Consider the following 20,141-nt stretch of genomic DNA (forward strand, 5'->3'; position numbering starts at 1 on the left):
AAGAAAACGGTCCGGGCTCGCGGCGAGGAAACAACACTGTCATCTAAAGGTTCCGACCTCTGCAGTGGAAGAAGTCGATTCTCCTGCGGATATTCACTCACAAAATATACATCTACACATTTAACGTGCGGTGAGTATTAAAACCTATATGTAAATGTCCTCTTTGGGCTGGGGTGAAAGTGTACCTACATTCTGTTTATGTTTTTTTGGCATTGATATGCTGAGTAATTGCTCAGTGTCCTCCAGAGGAAAAAGAACATCTCTGCGCTCCACATGATTGGTATATCAGTTTGCTGTTCCCTTCCCAGAACATCTTTTTTCATAAAGTTTGATTCCAAGTATTCAGATTCTTTATTCAGTACTTTGTAGAAGCCCCTATAGCAGCAATCTCTTCTTATGTCTCTACAAGCTTTGCACACCTGGATTTTGGTGGTTTATCCCATTCTTCCTGAAAGATTCTCTCAAGATCTGCTAGATTGGATGGGAAGCGTCAACAAATGGCTATCTTCAGGTGTCCCCATACGTGTTCTGTGGGGGCGGCTCTGGGCATTGGCTGGGCCATTTAAGGACACTCAGAAACTTGTACCAAAGCCACTCAGGCATTGTCTTGTTTGTATACTTAATCCTTTGAACCGCAGCCCAGTCGGAGGTGATGTGCACGCTGGAACAGCAGGCCTTCTTCAAGGATCTCTCTAGGTTTGTCTCCATTCTTCTTCTCTCAGTTCTGGCCAGCCTGCCTGCACCTCCATAGCACACTGCTGCCACCACCACCACACTTAACCATAGGGACGTATTAGGCAAGTGATGAGAAGTTGCTGGTCTCCAGCAGACATCAGGAGTTCTGCACAGAGTTCAGTTTTGTCTCATTAGACCACAGGCTGTTTCTCCTCAGGCTCTCAGATGTCTTGTCTTTTATTCAAGAGTGGCTACCATCCCTCCAACTCAACCATAAACGCTTGATGGATGGGGTGCTGCTGAGATGGTCGTCCTTCTGGCAGGTTCTCACATTGCACCAGTGGACACCTGAAGCTAAATTTCTGTAATTAAATAATTCAATATCAAGAAAAATGCTAAGCAGCTAAATAGATAAATATAGATTGATAGGGAAGGCACTATATTATAGATAGGTAGAGAGATATCTACAGTATCTAAGGCACTATATAAATGATAGAGAGGAAAGGCACAAAGAGATATGTATATAACTGATATATAGATGTGTAAGGGGCTATATAGCAGATAGATAGGTAGATAGATAAGAAAGGCACTATATCATAGACAGAAAGATATTTATATAACTGATAGATGTATAAGGCACTATATAGCAGATTGACTGATTGATAGGAAAGACATTATTTAAAAGATAGATAAGAAAGGCAATATATAGGTAGAGTGAAAGGCGCAAGATACTGTAGATATATTGATTGATAGAAAAGGCACTGTGTAGCAGATAGATAGATAAGGCGCTATACAGTGTACTGTATATGAAGGGCCCTGTAAAACAGATAGCGAGTGTAGCGTTGAGGTTAAGGCTTTGGATTTCAATGTCTGAGGTTGTGGCTTTAAGTCCTACTAATGGCACTGCGTGTCCCCCAGCAAGTCATCAACCGGAAACCAAAAGAACTGCCACCGATTATATTTGGAATGTTGTAAAACTTCTTGGATTAAAGCGCTAACCACCTCCGTACGGGTGTGTGTCGGGGCCGCGCAGGCAGCGCACCAGTCCGACGCGCGCACTTCTGCCGACGTCATTTGTGTTTTTCCGGTGTGACGGGACGCGCGCAGCTGCAAATGGTCGGAGTGTTCGTAACTTGGGCAGACGAAGCAAACTGAAAAGAACAGAAGGAACTGGGTGAGAATATGCGATCATTTTGTATGTGTATTGGAATAACGGGGTGGTGCGGACCTTGAACTTTTGAAATTCGAATCAATGTCGGGTTGAAACTATTAACTAAATTAAATACAAAAGCTTACTTGGACTTGTTTTTTGGCTATTGCAGTCATTGTGAATGTCACGGTGCTGATAAATGAATGAATGAATGAATACATTCAGTAAAAAGTAATTAAGGCGGTAAATTTGTGTAAAAGCAGTGCTGATAAACCTTTTCTGTAGTTTTTTTTTAACCCATTAGAAAATTATACAGATTTGCTGTGCGGATTATTGAGAATACTGTACTTGTACACCTGCATATCTATGCACGTATCCGATCAGCCAATCACGTGGCAGCAGCAGAATTTATAAAATCCCGGATGTACAGTTCAGGAGCTTCAGTTAATGATCACATAAAACACCAGATTTGGTTTGGGGGGGGGGGGGGTGGGGTTTTTTTGGATCTCAGTGATTTGGACCATTGGTGCCAGGCATTATTTCTGTAGCTGGTGATCTTGAGGGATTTAAATAATAATAATAATACATTTTATTTATATAGTGCCTTTCCCATGCTCAAGGCACTTACAGAATATAATAAAGAATGGCAGGGTATACAGTATATAGCATTGTACAAACCAGATAAACAAATAAAGAAGATTACGACCGTGAATTCAGAGAAAAAAAGCCTAACAGACAACATAATTGATGGTCTCGCACACACACACACATACAGGTTACATGAGCACCTTGACAGAGAGGTAAACTGAGAGAAGAGTAATAAAGTCAAGTAGAGCTAAAAGCCTTCCTGAACAGATGAATTTTGAGTTGTTTTTTAAAAGAATTCATCAAGTTGGCTGATCAAATTAATTTCGGTAGGTCATTTTCACACCCAACAATCTAGAATTTACTGAGAATGGTGTGAGAGAAGCAGTCCTGTGGACGGGAGCGCCTTGTTGATGACAGAGGTCAGAAGGGAAGGTTAGAGCTGACAGAAGGACTACGGCACCTCAGATGACCACTCTGTACAACTGTGGTGAGCAGAAAAGAACAAATGCACAAACTTTGAACCTTAAGGTAGATGGGCTACAACAGCAGACCACCACGTCAGGTTCCACTCCTGTCAGCCAAGAAGAGAAAGTTGAGGCTGCAGTGGGCGCAGGCTCACCTTTTACTGGAGAGCTGAAGGTTCGAAAAACACTTTAAGGGGCACATGAGCCTCTTGGTGTATGGAGTGTGCACACTTTTACATTCGTCAACGGCGCACCATCAGAGTTCCATGACTTGAGGGGCATTTACCACCCTGGTGTCTGTGAGCATGTGCCCCTTAACTTTCATTAATGGTGACCTCAGTGGTCGCCTAATGGACTCACTGGCTCTGCTCTAGCGCCCAAATCTTTTTCGAATATTACCCCGATAACACGGCATAATTTGGATTTCTGCTCCATCCTTGATTTTTGCGACACTCAGATCTGTTAATCTGTTAATCCCATTGCAGTCCTTGATGTTCACCCTTCTGGCCCTCATCTTCTGCCTGTTTCCTTTGAAAGCTTTACAGATCTTTCTTTCAAACACCACCAATGGGCAGCATCCACCTGGATGAGGTGACAGCATCCGTTCTTTTGCCAGTCCGCTTGCCACACATTAACTGTTAGGTGGTGAAGCAGCGAGAGGAAGACTGGGGATGATTAAGGGGCCGGAATGTCCAGGCTGTTTATGCTAATCTGCTGTTTCTAACATGGTTGACATCTATGAGAAAAACATGATTGCACTGCAGGAGAAGATTTATTTTTAATAATAGTAAAAAACAAAGAAAAATATTTACTGTATATCAACACTAGATTGGCGGGCCTGCAAAATTTCAAAAAAATCATACACAAATAATATTTAGAGGCCCAAGACCAAAAAATCATAAGCATGAGCATGACAAGTGGAAAAGTGGCTTAAGCACCAATGGATTCTTTTCAGAATTGGCTGATGTTAAATGTGGTGTCCACCAGGGGTCAGTGCTGAGGTCGCGGCTCTTGTTAAGATATCGGAGTGTGAATTATAAAGAAAAGGCAGTTTGAAAATTACACAGTAACTACAATGGAAGGGGCTAACGCAATACCAAAGCTGTTTCTTCTGAAGATCCAATGTTCCAAATCCAAATCCAGAATCCAAATGTTTTGCATCGGATTGTCTCCGGAGATGAGACACGGGTCCGTCGCTCTGAGACAGAAAGCAAGAGACAAAGCATGCAGTGGAAACAATCGTCTTCTCTCGTAAAGAAGAAATTCAAATGAAGAAACTCACAATGACGTTCTTGTGGGACATGAAGGTTGCTATTGTGGTTCATTTTCAGGAATACAGACGGTCCGTGAGCAGAGCGACGTACTGTGCTATGCATACAGAGAAACTGAAACCTGCAATTCACAGCACAAGGAGAAAACAGTCATGCCGCTCCATCACTCTCACATCATCGGGCTTCTTAAAGAGGCTCCACGCCAGGGGTCCCCAGCTCCGGTCCTGGAGGGCCGCAGTGGTTGCAGGTATTCATTCTAACCCTTAATCAGTGACCTGTTTTTGCTGCTAATTAACTTGTTTTGAATTCATTTTAATTGACTTGTTTTTTAAGATTTGTTCCCCTCAATGTCTTCATCGTTTCTCTGAATTGCTTCATTTCTTTCCTTAACTCTTTCAGGGCTGATGCCAACTTTTAACGAAATTCAGGGGTAGAGGACGGTAATTGGCTGTAAACTGACAGAACTCGTCCTTATGTTTTAGTTCAACTCTCTTTACTAGAAGGAAAGTTAAGTAGCCTTTGCTGATTTAATCTCGATTCCCTGTGTGTGCATGAGTAGCGAAAAAGCAAACAACCTCTAAAATGACATCTGGCGGGAGATTAACGTGAATGTGAAAATTAAAATACTCCATGGGTGTTTTACGTATTATTGCTGAACCGGACTCTGACTTGTCAGACTTGGAATTTGATGCAAGTGATCTGGAGATGGCAGTCAAAAGCGAAAGTGAAGGACCAGCAACTGCTGATTGGTCCCCAGCTGATCCTGGTGCTGAACACGTTCCTGTAGCTGATACGCCTACAGCAGAGTTCGCTTGGGAGGACCACCACTCATGATGACGAGAGGTATGAACCATATTGCATCACACTGTGACTGCCACCGCCGCCCACCTGCTGCATGAAGACAGCCAGGCAGCCGGCCCACCGTGCATTCCTGCTGGCCATCGAGGTGCCTCCAAAGATGCCGAACATGTGCCAACAGCAGCCACTGTACATAGCATCAGACATTTATGTTGATTTATGTGTGAAACCATTGCTTTGTGTGCTTTTCAGAAAACTGATAAAATATTCAGCCCTCAAAGTGTTAAATGGCACCCAAACAGGAATGAAATATGAAGTGAGTGAGCCAAGAGAAGACCAACTAAGTCAGGGCCTCAAAATCCAACCAATTTCACTCCAACCAGTTGCTTAATCAGGCACCGCGTCTGGTCGTTCATTAAACCCATTCTTTAATTCCATGGTGTGACGATGCGGGTTCGACTCCATGCTCCCCTCTTCTGTACGGGAGCCCTTGAACCCAACACCGTCGGTAATGTCACCGATGAGCACGGCAGTGAGGCAGCAACAACAATGGAGCAAGGGGATGGTGTACAAAAGTGCCAAGTTAAAACAATCAAAAAGAAACAGTGTTCAAATAAATAAAGTGCATTGTCTTCTAGAAAGAGTCATTAAAAAAATAATCCACTAAAAGCAAGTGAAAAACAAACATGGAGGTTAAACCAAGAGTGAGGGTCCTACCTACAACCACACGCTCATTCAGAAAGTGGTCCCCTGAGGCAGAGCAGGCTCTGAGAGACTGGAACTACGGACTGGGATATCCTGCAGGGGTCACATAGTGAGAACATTGAGGAGGTTGTTGACTGTACTACTGACTACATCAACTTATGTATGGACATTGTAGCTCCAGTAAGAACTGTACGCTGTTATGCTAACAACAAGCCATGGATTACAAGTGACATCAAGGGCCTTTTGAACCAGAAGAAAAGGGCTTTTAAAGGCGGTGATCAGCATGAGCTCAAGATGCTGCAGATGTTCTATCAGACGGTTGTGGCAAGCGCCCTCTTCTACGCGGTGGTGTGCTGGGGAGGCAGCATAAAGAAGAAGGACGCCTCACTCCTGGACAAACTGGTGAGGAAGGCGGGCTCTATTGTAGGCACGGAGCTGGACAGTTTGACATCCGTGGCAGAGCGACGGGCACTGAGCAGAATGGGGGGGGGGGGGGGGGGGGGGGGGGGGGGGGATGGATAACGCGCAAAACCTGCAGCCACAGTGGGCCCCCAGGACCGACACTGTGAACCTCTGGTCTGGGCTTCTCAACAGGGGAGTCGCCCTACCTGCAGCTGGCCTTCTCTCCACTGTCCTACTGGTCAGTTCGCCTTACCGATCCCTGGCTCCACCAAACAGTGACTTGGGATTCCCCCAACAACCAGGGCTCGCACGCTGGGGACTCCACGTCCCAAGTCCCGACTCCTGCTGCCTTACGCAGAGAGTCATCCACCTTCTGGTCACTCCCACTCTTCACTATAAACTCAGCGGGAGCGACCACTACAACTACTCCCCAGGTGTCGGCCAAACACCCAGGCTTCCTGCTGAGCTGCACGCGAGCCTGCACTCACTCGCTCGCTGTCCCGCACCGACTTTCTCCTCCTGCTGCTTCCTGCCTTCTTCCTGCAATCTCCATTCCTTCTCTTTCTTTTACTTCTCTCCCTTTTAGCCGATCCGCGCTTCTATTTATGAAGGGAACGTATGGCAGTTGTGGCAAATCAGCAGCCCTGAGAACAATTACGGATGCGGACAGTTTCTCATCTGTGCACTTAGGTGACAAACGCCCACACCACAAACTCCTCAGGAACCGCTTTGGCCACACACCACCACGCCCCCTCACTAAGCCGCGAATACGGTGATCATTTATTAAAACTGGCCTTTTTAACGGGAGCTGTGGACCCGCTATAAAACACATGGCTTGTTGCTGCTCTCATTGTGCAATAGCAGACATGTCTTATATTGTGGATTTTCTCTTTTCTAAGAGCACTGGGGACCTGAGCAGATCACATTTCCTGAGATCTTCACCTTTCTTTATTTTCAGATCTTGTGTGATGGGCACACAGTTTGCTGTTTCTGCTCATTTTGTATCTCATGGTTGTTTGGCTGCTAATTAAGGAAAAAGAAAGAAGTGGTCTGAGTCTTCAAGAGCAAGTCAATAAAAATGAATTCAAAAGAAGTGAATTAGCAGCAAAAGCAGGTCACTGATTAAGAAAAGGGTGAGAATGAAAACCTGCAGCTCTCCGGGACTGGAGTTTGAGACCCCTGCTATACAGTGCCTTTCCTAGTGAACCCCCATCCCAAGGTGCTTTGCAGTTGCAGTCACTTCCATTTTATAAAGTGTAAGCATTGTCAAGTGAAAGGGGACACACAAGGGGTCAGTGCTGAGGTTGGAACAGACAAGTACGATATAGCGCCTTTCAATGCAAATGCTATCCTAAGGTACAATGGTTTAACCTCCAGTCATTGTGTTTATATGAAATGTCAGGGCGGGCAAAGAATCTGAATAAGCAATCCTGTAGTATTTTTATAGTGCCTTTCGTCGCAGCCATTATCCGCAAGTGGTCCCCTACTCTGTTTATAGGAATGTGAAGTGACTCACTCAGGGTCACATAAGGATTTGGGGTTTGAACAGGCAATCCTCTGGTATTATATAGCACCTTTCACAGTAAACACAAGGTCATTCACACTTGGGTCACTCCTGTGTATATGAAGTGGCTCACTCCGAGTCCCACAAAGGGTTAGAATGAAAGCCTGCAGCCACTGTGGCTCTCCAGGACTGCAGTTGGGGACCCCTGGTCTACACGGTCACAGGTTGTCCTCTGATGATGAAGTGCTGGTGCAGACCTGGATTGGGGAGCAGCCGAAATCTCCCACAGAATGAGGAAGTTAGTGGAACATCACAAGAAGTGCATCGACCGGCCTGGAGACCATGTAGAGAAATGTGGTAGAGCTGTCGTGCTCATCTCTGCACACTTACTGCTATTCAAGGGTACGTTGTCTTTACTTTTTGATTCTCCCTCTTATAAACAATCTTAAGTAGGAACAGAAATAACAAACCAGTTAGGTTTGCAGATTGGTACCATGGGAAACGTTTGAAAAGCACTGGACTAAGGTGCACAGGGTCAGCCTGCTCTTGAGTGCTTGTGTGACCTGCCGGTGCTCTCATTGCTCATTAAACACATGAAGTAAAAACCCCTCCGAGTTTAAATTAATCATCAAGTTTCTTTGTCTTTCAATGTCTCCTTTGCAGGCTCTTTGAATCTCCTTTTCATTTGGCCCAATGACTGACACGAAGGAGGCATCCAAAGAAGCTCCGCCATATGAGGACAATCCGCAATCTCATGAATCCCACAACTCCTCCAAAGTAACCAGCACAGTGACCCCAGCGACTTCCAAATCGGCGGCCTTGTGTCCAAGAGTCCTGATGCCCGAGCAGCTGGAGAAGCTTCACAATGATGCAGTTTTGGTCTCCGACTTCAAGCAGTTAAAGCTTGAGAAAGAAGCGCAGAAGAACTGGGATTTGTTCTATAAAAGAAACAGCACCAATTTTTTTAAAGACAGGCACTGGACGACGAGGGAGTTTGAGGAGCTCAAGGCGTGCAGACAGGTAAAGTGCACACCTGGCACGCCGTCATATTGCTGCCCCGATTTGAGGGCAGTGTTGCCCGTGGTAAACTTTTTACTGTTGGGTGGCAATGGATGCTGACTGGGAGGTGTCATGTAGGGGTCTGTGTTTGTGTATTTTATGTTTTATGGTCAGTTTTGCAGTGTTACTTTTTATATATCTTCCATTATGTTTGTGTTTATGTCCCGTCTCTTTAAATGTTCAGATGTTCCATGTGCTTTGTGGGTGGAGCCCCAGGAGGCGGGCCATCCTGATGTCATGACTTCTGGCTCCTCCCTTTCACTTAGCACAGGAGAGACCCAGTAGCAGATTACTGCGCTGTAATTGCAGTGTTAAGGCTCGCTTGTGATTCTTGTGGATTTGCTGCTTTTTCTGACTTTCTGCTCTTATTCCTGGATTTTGCATTCAGCTCTTATTTTATGAGGACTTGTTTACTCAGGATCGCCTTTCAGTCTCCTCCTGTTTGCTCTTTTGAGCAATTTGCTGTAGTTTTCTATTTTTTTTTTTAAGTATACAGGTGCTGGTCATAAAATTAGAATATCATGACAAAGTTGATTTATTTCAGTAATTTCATTCAAAAAGTGAAACTTGTACATTAGATTCATTCATTACACATCAGACTGATGTATTTCAAATGTTTATTTCTTTTAATGTTGATGATTATAACTGACAACTAATGAAAGTCCCAAATTCAGTATCTCGGAAAATTAGAATATCAATTAAGACCAATGCAAAAAAAGGATTTTTAGAAATGTTGGCCAACTGAAAGGTATGAATATGAAAAGTATGAGCATGTACAGCACTCAATATTTAGTTGGGGCTCCATTGGCCTGGATTACTGCAGCAATGCGGCGTGGCATGGAGTCGATCAGTCTGTGGCACTGCTCAGGTGTTATGAGAGCCCATGTTGCTCTGATAGTGGCCTTCAGCTCTTCTGAATTGTTGGGTCTGGCGTATTGCATCTTCCTCTTCACAATACCCCATAGATTTTCTATGGGGTTAAGGTAAGGCGAGTTTGCTGGCCAATCAAGAACAGAGATACCATGGTCCTTAAACCAGGTACTGGTAGCTTTGGCACTGTGTGCAGGTGCCAGGTCCTGTTGGAAAATGAAATCTGCATCTCCATAAAGTTCGTCAGCAGCAGGCAGCATGAAGTGCTCTAAAACTTCCTGGTAGATGGCAGCATTGACATTGGACCTCAGAAAACACAATGGACCAACACCAGCAGATGACATGGCACCCCAAACCATCACTGACTGTGGAAACTTTACACTGGACCTCACGCAACGTGGATTCTGTGCCTCTCCTCTCTTCCTCCAGACTCTGGGACCTTGATTTCCAAAGGAAATGCAAAATTTACTTTCATCAAAAAGCAGCAGTCCAGTCCTTTTTGTCTTTAGCCCAGGCGAGACGCTTCTGACGCTGTCTCTTGTTCAAGAGTGGCTTGACACAAGGACTGCGACAGCTGAAACCCATGTCTTACATACGTCTGTGTGTGGTGGTTCTTGAAGCACTGACTCCAGCAGCAGTCCACTCTTTGTGAATCTCCCCCACATTTTTGAATGGGTTTTGTTTCACAATCATCTCCAGGGTGCGGTTATCCCTATTGCTTGTCCACTTTTTTCTACCACATCTTGTCCTTCCCTTCGCCTCTCTATTAATGTGCTTGGACACAGAGCTCTGTGAACAGCCAGCCTCTTTAGCAATGACCTTTTGTGTCTCGCCCTCCTTGTGCAAGGTGTCAATGGTCGTCTTTTGGACAACTGTCAAGTCAGCAGTCTTCCCCGTGATTGTGTAGCCTACAGAACTTGACTGAGAGATCATTTAAAGGCTTTTGAGTTCATTAGCTGATTAGAGTGTGGCACCAGGTGTCTTCAATATTGAACCTTTTCACAATATTCTAATTTTCCGAGAGACTGACTTTGGGACTTTCATTAGTTGTCAGTTATAATCATCAACATTAAAAGAAATAAACATTTGATTAAACATCAGTCTGTGTGTAATGAATGAATCTAATATACAAGTTTCACTTTTTGAATGGAATTAGTGAAATAAATCAACTTTGTCGTGATATTCTAATTTTATGACCAGCACCTGTATCTGAATTTTTGAAGATTCTTTGTTTGCCCTTTTTTCGGTATAAGCCAGGGATTTATGGTTATCCTCTTCCTTATGGGGCCTTTGCTTTATTTTGGGAGTTTTCTAGTTATTTTGCCGGCACTCCTTGTTTGGGGCCTTCTAGTGCCGGAAGCCAGCAATTAGATAGATACTTTATTAATCTCCAAGGAGAAATTCACATACTCCAGCAGCAGCATACTGATAAAAACAATATTAAATTTAAGAGTGATAACAATGCAGTGCAAGTTAAAAAATGCAAGGTGGAGAGTGCCAGGCAGGTATAACAGACAATAACTTTGTATAATGTTAACGTTTACCCCCCCTGGTGGAATTGAAGAGTCGCATAGTGTGGGTGAGGAACGATCTCCTCAGTCTATCAGTGGAGCAGGACGGTGACAGCAGTCTGTCGCTGAAGCTGCTCCTCTGTCTGGAGATGATCCTGTTTAGTGGATGCAGTGGACTCTCCATGATTGACAGGAGTCTGCTCAGCGTCCATCGCTCTGCCACAGATGTCAAACTGTCCAGCTCCGTGCCTACAATAGAGCCTGCCTTCCTCACCAGTTTGTCCAGGCGTGAGGCGTCTTTCTTCTTTATGCTGCCTCCCCAGCACACCACCGTGTAGAAGAGGGCGCTCGCCACAACCGTCTGATAGAACATCTGCAGCATCTTATTGCAGATGTTGAAAGACGCCAGCCTTCTAAGGAAGTATAGTCTGCTTTGTCCTCTCTTGCACAGAGAATCAGTATTGTCAGTCCAGTCCAGTTTATCATCCAGCTGCACTCCCAGGTATTTATAGGTCTGCACCCTCTGCACACAGTCACCTCTGAGGATCACAGGGTCCATGAGGGGCCTGGTCCTCCTAAAATCCACCACCAGCTCCTTGGTTTTGCTGCTTTTCAGGTGTAGGTGGGTTGAGTCGCACCATTTAACAAAGTCCTTGATTAGGTCCCTATACTCCTCCTCCTGCCCACTCCTGATGCAGCCCACGATAGCAGTGTCGTCAGCGAACTTTTGCACGTGGCAGGACTCCGAGTTGTATTGGAAGTCCGATGTATATAGGCTGAACAGGACCGGAGAAAGTACAGTCCCCTGTGGCGCTCCTGTGCTGCTGACCACAATGTCAGACGTGCAGTTCCCGAGACGCACATACTGAGGTCTGTCTGTAAGATAGTCCACGATCCATGCCACCAGGTGGGAATCTACTCCCATCTCTGTCAGCTTTTCCATAAGGAGCAGAGGTTGGATGGTGTTGAAGCTGCTAGAGAAGTCCAGAAACATAATTAGTAGTGAGGAGTAGCAGGATTTGGGGTGAGGTACCTGACCTGCTTTCATGTTCCTTTTAGGAGCCCTCGCATCCATTTTGTCATATTTAAGACTCCATCCCATAACACTGGCAAGCTTCTGTGAACCCTGTGTCCATTTTTGGACTCCGTTTGAAGACTCTTTATGACGTACAGGCACTTGACACGACAGCTTTAAAAATCTTGGCTGGGTCTGAGTGGTTCTGTGACTAACCTGTAAAGGTTTGGAAGCTTCTGTTTGGGTATTGGCCTTACCCCATGGCACATACCAACATGTGTCTTTATCTTTATACAGTGGATTGGATTGTGTGCTGATTGATGTGTATTGGTCTTCTAACAGGTAAGCTGTGATCTTTTTATAATTGACACTGTTAGGTAATTTCTGATGATTGTTATGTGCTCCCTGGTCTCTGTTTCTGTTCCTTATTTATGTCTTCTTGGTTTCTTCTCAAGTGCCTTTCACGTGTTTATTAACTATTGTATGTCAGTAGTGTTCTTTTTATTTATGATTTGATTTCTGTGTGTAATGTGTCATTTTCTTATGTTCCTTGTATTCCATAGGCGGTGCCCTAAAAGGTGGGACCACCCTGACATCATCACTCTGAAACGTCTCTTTGGCTGTTTGAGCCTAGGAAGAAGGGGGCACAGGGCAAGGCATTGAAGTTGGAAGTGTTGTTTTATTTAAATTTCCTGACTCTTTTTTTGCCTTGTTTATTGGATTCCACCTTCGGATTGTGTTTTTAGTTGATAGTTAATGCATTATGATGAAAGAATGAGTCCCCAACATGACAAAAACAATGTGAGGCCTCCGAAAACACCACAAAGCACAGGCCAGGACCTTCTCTGACTTGCCCAGATGTACTTGCTGCCTTTAGAGTTCAAAGATCTCAAAAAATCCCTCACTGGCACGAGAACTGTGAATAACTCTGGTGTATATGGAGACTAGTGACACCCAAATCTCTCTATTAGAAAAGAAAATCTTGAGACGAGACTATTGCCAAGAGATTTTTTTCAAGTTCCGCCCCCCTCTCAACCATTTTTAACCACGCTCACGGTCCTCTCACCTCTCATTGGTGTGAATGCTTTTGTCAGGCACAGTTCCTGCGCAGTCAGCTCTTATAATTTTTTACGTTTACCTCACTTTAAGTTCCCAATAAAAGAAGGCTTATTATGTCCAAATCTTATTGAAGAACTTCATCCCAAAGGGTGAGTAAACGGGCAATCCTAGTAGCGAGAAAGAATGAAGTCAAACGAATTAACGCAAAAATTGTTGATCGGTTACACGGCAATGACATGTAAAATTTTAACAGGCGACAAGGAAGGTAATGTAGTACGTCTTCAGGGGATAACATTAGACACCAAAGGAGATCTTGATATGCCATTCGTATTTAAACATTAACACTTTCCCGTTAGAATAGCTTTTGCTGTGACAATTAACAAATCACAGGGACAAGCATTCGAAAAAGTCGATTTATTTATTAAAGAGAGAGAAACAAAATTCACTCACAGGCAGTTATACGTTTACATTGTCACGATGAAAGTCCATACACGGAAATAAAATTCAATGCAATATTGACGAAAAGTTAATTCAAGAAATTGTTTTTACTGAAGTTTTACAGTAAAAGTGTAAGTTTAAAAAGTATCTGCATATTAATTTCAAAGCCAAACAGAATGAAAAACGTATAACGCAACGAATACCTCTAACGCAGCATGAAACATAATTTTCTTTCAATTTATTACGTTTTATAATTTTTTTGCTGTGGTTAATTACTCGCTGTAATGTAAAATAGTTACTTCTATTATGCATATGTAACAATTCCCATGAAAATAATAATCTGTTTAAATTGGACATCCACTTCCCCATACGCGAGCGGCAGATCTGTGATGTGGCTAGCGTGTAGCTCCTGCCCGGGGGTTAGCGAGTGATGCGTGCAGAGGGCAGAGCCCCCTACTCTTTATAAATAAAGGATTTATTAATCTCCTTAGCTTTAACCCAAAGCCTCTCTTGGGGTTGGAATTCTGTATAAAAATAGTGAACCCCAAATGTATGATCTGATGTACCGTGTTAAGTCCAAATAACTGTATTTTGCTGCCATCTAGTGGATGAAATAACAGCATGCTTCAAAAAAGTAATAAATATTTCTATGTATTCTGACTCTATAGTAACTCATCAATATTCATGAGTGGGGCGGAGTCTTAAATCAAACCACTCAATGCAGTGTACACTAAAAGCTGTAAAGCCACTTTTAGATTAAACTGAACCATTAGTTGAATCAAACGCTATAAAGTGGTTATCAGACATTGACACTGACAGTGAAACCGGTGCATACGGCATTGTGTGACCGAAGTGCCATGATATGCCTGGTGAATTCGGTTACTACTGAAGCTTCACTGTGGTGCAAGTAGGTTTATGGCAGAAAGGCAAAATGATCGTGATCAAGTGAAAGGACAAGAAAGACGTTAGGCACCTAAACACAGTTCACAATGCAGCAGTTGTCGTTTGTGTCTGGAAATGTGGAAGTCACTAAGCCTTACACAGCGGTAGCCCACAGTAAGACATGGCACGTGTTAATTATGTGGATAAAGCGCTGACATTCTACCTTCTCATGGGCCAGCAGTAGAAAAGATATAAGAAAGTGCAAAAAAAAAAAAAACACGTTGACTGTCCCGATTGTGACGTCGGGCTGTCCGTTTTAAAACTTGCACTAAATCTGCATCGGTACAGTCAGTGGACACTCGACAGACCTTTTCTAGTGTATTTGTGTTGATGTTTTGCTGTTGCTGTTACATGTAATAACATTTTCTTATTGGAAAAAAAAGTTTTTTGGCTCATTTTTCCGGGGGTAAACATAATGCTGAGGAGGTTAAAAAACTAGAAATGCTTAAAAGGAGTCCAAAGACACAATCCAAAGGCAGAATCCAATAAACAGAGCACAAGATAGTCTGAAAAGCTTCCAAATCCAAACAAAAAACAACCCCTGGGAAGACCCCTTCCAAATACAGTGCACCACCCCTGAGCGCCCTTCTTTCTGCCCTGAAATAACCAGAGAGACCTCTGAGTAGTGGCAACGTCAAGGTGGGCCTGCCTTGTGCAGTACCATCTACAGAATACAAGAATCATAAGAGGACACCACATGACACATAGAAATCAAGTAATAAATACATTTAACACTTTTAACATCAAATACGGTATATGATCACAATTAAACATATGACAGACACTTAAAGGTAAACTAAGAAGACATAAAAAAACAATCCATCTATGTAAATTACACTTTTGTGATACCAAAGGACCTCACTCAGCGGAGGATTTTTACAATACTGAACAGTAATAGAAAAAGAAGTACATGAACTTATATAATAATAGCTACAAGCTCAAATAAATGCAGTGGGCAGTATGGCGGCACATTGGTAGCATTGAGACAAGGGTTTGTTTTCTCTGGTCCTTCCTACATGGAGTTTGCATGTTCTCCCCGTGTCTGTGTGGGTTTCCTCCGAGGTGCCCCAGACCAAAGACATGCAGGTTAGCTAAACTGGCACTAGTGTGTGGTTGGTGGTGCCCAGCCTGAGGTTTGTTCCTGCCTTGTGCGCTCTGCTTACTGGTATTGGGCTCCCCTGTGTCTCTGCTCTGAATTAAACAGGTTAGAAAATGACATGAGATGACTAGTAAATGTGGACTAAATAAACAGCAAATGGAATCAAATGAACATCTTCAGTCATATTTACGATGAAATTAATCACATCAGCTCAAATGAAGTAAAAGAAGCTGCATAGATGGAGAGCTTGGTAGAGGGCTGGCGTAATGTCTCTGTCCACGTCCCCCTTTACAGATCTGTGGTGTGTGTGTGTGTGTGTGTGTGTGTGTGTGCGCGCCTGCCTTTGTGTGTTGATGTTATTTTGGAGGTATTAGGTGGACAGGACTGACAAGCTTTGTTGGGCTGAATGGCTTGTTCTCGTCAAAGTGTTTTTCTAATGTTGTAATTTCTTTCTTTTCATCATCCAGCATCTTTTCTGTTAGGACAAACAAGATCTCAGTTATCTTCACTTATATATTTCTTTGAGTGTAAGTGTGTGTTCATGTGTGTGTACGCCCACGTGTGTGTGTACAAGTCTATTTAAATAGAGTAGAACCCTGATTAGATAGTGAGATAGTGTGCACTCATACTGCCTCGAGTAGCTGAAAACTTGGATAACACAGATGGCCACAGCCATCTTGGATTAAACATTCCCGATATGAAAGATTTTTCCAATTTATGTGGTACATACAGTATCACTTTTAAGCCTGTTTTCATACCTTACTGAGTTTAATGCTCTTTGCTTCTTCACTTCAGCGACCTCAGCATCAAAATGTCGACAGCTCTACTGTTTAACATACAAAAGTGCTGTTTTGATGGCATTTAGACCGCCTGTATGAGGAATCTGGTGTGGATTTTCTGTGCAGTCCTCATCATTGTGTGAAAACAAAACTCCCAAGTGGGCGAGACAGCGTCGCGTGTGTACACTGGCAACACACTGATGGTGGCCGAGGGGTGAGTGAATCACGCCAACATTCCCACAGTCCCCAGCTCTTTGACCGCTTGCTCAGTTCAGTCAAGGTGAAAAGGATAGTATTTACACGCCCAGTACAGTATTCATAGCAAAGCTTTTATGAAATATAATAAAAGCAGTGTATTACACTTCAGGTTCGCCTCTGATAATGTGGAAACTTGGTTAAATGGGGCGCAGTGAATGGAGGTGGTACTGCGAATTAATCAGTCAGTCATTATCCAACCCGCTATATCCTAACACAGGGTCACGGGGGACTGCTGGAGCCAATCCCAGCCAGCACAGGGCGAAAGACAGGAACAAATCCCGGGCAGGGCACACACACACACACACACACACACACCAAGCACACACTAGGGACAATTTAGGATTGCCAATGCACCTAACCTGCATGTTCTTGGACTGTGGGAGGAAATTGGAGCACCCGGAGGAAACCCACACAGACACGGGGAGAACATGCAAACTCCACGCAGGGAGATCCTGGGAAGTGAGCCCAGGTCTCCTTACTGCGAGGTAGCAGCGCTACCCACTGCGCCACCGTGTCGTACCCCTACTGCGAATTATCTACCTCAAAAACTACTTGTACAAAAATTTTGCAAATCAATACACCTGGTCCCAAGACTAAGCAGAGCAGACTGCAAACATTACTGTATGTTCAGAATTCAAGCTGCTCGTTTACTAAAAAATCTGCTCACGTCACTCCTGTCCTTTATGATTTGCATTGGTTACCAGTTTCTTCAAGAATCAAATATCAAATTATTCTCATCACCTTTAAAGCCCTTCATGGTTTAGCCCCTCATTATCTGTCTGAGCTGCTGCTTCCTTAATTCTTTTAATTAATTCTTTGCATTTATATAGCGCTTTTTTCACTACTCAAAGTGCTTAGCAATTGCAGGTTAAGGGCCCAACAGAGCAGAGTCCCTATTGGCATTTACGGGATTCGAACCAGCAACCTTCCGATTGCCAGTGCAGATCCCTAGCCTCAGAGCCACCACTCCTTACACTCCTGTCTACGCATTAAGATCATCAGACGCTCATTTACTCACCGTACCGAAATACGGCTTAGTAACTAACGGGTGGCAGAGCTTTCAGTGTGATGGCCCCTAAAATTTGGAATGTTCTTCCTCTCAGCCTTTGCAAGGAAAAATCGATTATTCATTTCAAAATCCTGTTAGAAACACATCTCTTCAGTGAGTATTATTCATTTTCTTGTATGTAATTTATATTAACTTGTTAATGTGTTGATTGAATTGTAAAGTGTCCTTGAGTGTATGAAAGGCGCTACATAAATCAAACTTCTTCTTATTATTATTATCCCGGCTGAATGAAACAATTCCTGCAGCAGTTATTATTGGATGCAGGTCAGACTGTTTTTGAAGGATATGGAGATAAGAATTGGATCAAAAACAGTAGGCCTGGAATGTGGGACAAGGCAAACACGATGCCACTTGTTTGAAGAGTTTGTTCAGAAGTTCTCTTTTGGATTCAGGGGGGATATCTCAGAAACTGCTCGGTTGCAGTCACCCAGGAGCTTAACAAAAGGCAAGAAATCATTTTTGGGCAAGAATTTTAAGAATTGAAAATCACACACTCACATACACACTGTGCTAAAATCAACTATTCTCATTTTAAACATCATAGAAATCAGAATCTGAACTTAACTCGATAGCAGATTTCCAACCACATCACCAAACCTCCAGTTACAGAGGCCAGGGCGTCCACCCTGACTGGCACCTATCACTAGTGAGTGACGTTGTGGCTGCCTGGGAGTTTCCATGGGTGTCACATATGCTGTTCATTTCCAGGTTCACTGGGATTCCTCTTCTCTTTGGTTTCTTTTTGCAGTTTGAAGCTCAGAAGTTGGTTCTTCTTGAAGCCGGTTGTGGAGTAGGTAACTGCTTGTTCCCTCTTTTAGAAGAAGACCTGAATCTGTTTGTGTATGCCTGTGATTTTTCACCACGAGCAGTCGACTTTGTAAAAGTAAGTGCGTCTTGTAAAAGTGACCTCCTGAGGTATTGCTACAGGTGCATCGTAATAAATTAGAATATCATCGAAAAGTTAATTTATTTCAGAAATTCAATACAAAAAGTGAAACTCCTATATTATATACATTCATTACACACAGAGTGATATATTTCTAGCGTTTATTTCTTTTCATTTTGCTGATTATGGCCTTCAGGTAATGAAAACTCAAAATTCAGTATCTCAGAAAATTAGAATATTGTGAAAAAGTTCCATATTGTAGACTCCTGTTGTCCCACTCCACTCAGCTAATTAACCCAAAACAACAGAAAAGGGGTCCTGAGCCTTGACGTGGTCTCTCAGTCTGGTCCAGTAGGCCACACAATCATTGACAGTCGTCCAGAAGACAGTCATTGAGACCCTCTACCACAGAAGGTCATTGCTAAAGAAGCTGGCTGTTCACAGAGTGCCTTATCCAACACCAGCAAACCCGCGATTCTCGAAAGAATCGCAAATCTAAGAATGGCAATCACTTTCTGTTCCCTCTGATATTTGGAGGGATGAAAAATCATGGAGGGTGGGTGCGTCCTGGGAAATTTTTCATTTAATTAAATAAACATATTTGTACTAAAGCGATTTCTTTTTGGAGCTGTGACTCATCTGGTTCTGGTGTTTCAGAAGCACGTTGTAGGCACCTTCGTTTATTGTTTTTATCCATGCAGTGTCGTTTTTGTTTTTCTATGGCTGTGTCGTTAGCTAGAAGTCGTTTGCTGACGGCGGTGGATTCACGTGCTGAAGTGACAATGGCGGCGAACCCAGACTTGGAGGGGCACATTACTAAACGAAGGTAGTATATGTGGTGGTGTGGGCGGTCGCGTTTGGGCAGCGGTGGTAGTGTGTACGGCTTGCCTGTTGCCTCTGGCATCAAGGCAACATAAAGTTGTCCATGTCCAAATACAGGCTCAGATAGGTAAATGCCTACTTTGTCCATGGTTTGTTCTTGGGATTTGTTGATTGTCATGGCAAATGTATGTGATACCTGAGCTGTTTGTTTTTGGATCCGTGCCTCTAATGCATCTGGTGTTTCAGAAGCGCGTTGTAGGCGCCTTCGTTCATTGTTTTTATCCATACAGGCTCGTTTTTGTATTTGTATTCGTTGAGCTCTTTCTTTTTGGAGCCGTGACTTCTTTGCTTCTGGTGTTTCTGAAGTGCGTTGTAGGAGCCATCGTTTATTGTTTTTATCCATGCGGTCTCGTTTTTGTGTTTCTGTGGCTGTGTCGTTAGGTAGAAGTCGTTTACTGTTAGGAATCATAATTCAACTTACTTTTAATACTGAATTACCGTGGTGTGTGCGTTTGGGCGGCGGTTGTATTGTGACCTGAAGTCTAGTTTACAGGTTGTGTTGTTTGGGCACCACCTACTGACTTTGGGAAGCTGCTGGGTTTGACTCTGGGGCGCTGAGGTGCTGTGCGCATGTGCTTCGGTGTGTCCGGCGTCCGTGCATATAATTATATAACTGTCGTTTAGTAATATAGATATTAATGGAGAGTTGAGTGGAAGGAAAAAATGTGACAGCAGAAAAAGGTGGACAAGTAACAGGGATAAGCGCAGCCTTGAGAT

At 43.5% G+C, this 20,141-nt stretch overlaps 1 protein-coding gene across 3 annotated transcripts in view; it reads left to right on the forward strand.

Moving 5' to 3' along the window:
* The first annotated feature begins 2 nt into the window (after positions 1-2).
* mettl6 (methyltransferase 6, methylcytidine) overlaps positions 3-20,141 on the forward strand; it is a 39,496-nt gene continuing 19,357 nt past the window's right edge. Inside the window, exons 1-3 of one of the 3 annotated variants that reach the window (XM_028817883.2) lie at positions 3-130; positions 8,221-8,577; positions 18,405-18,539. In XM_028817883.2, the coding sequence (XP_028673716.1) occupies positions 8,251-8,577; positions 18,405-18,539 (462 nt within the window). In that variant the 5' untranslated portion in view covers positions 3-130; positions 8,221-8,250. Of the gene's footprint in view, positions 131-1,714; positions 1,850-7,879; positions 7,960-8,220; positions 8,578-18,404; positions 18,540-20,141 lie in introns of those variants that run through there. The other 2 variants (XM_028817882.2, XM_028817885.2) reach the window with 2 other exon arrangements.

This window comes from Erpetoichthys calabaricus, chromosome 13, assembly GCF_900747795.2.
Source record: "Erpetoichthys calabaricus chromosome 13, fErpCal1.3, whole genome shotgun sequence".
NCBI classification, from domain to species: domain Eukaryota; kingdom Metazoa; phylum Chordata; class Cladistia; order Polypteriformes; family Polypteridae; genus Erpetoichthys; species Erpetoichthys calabaricus.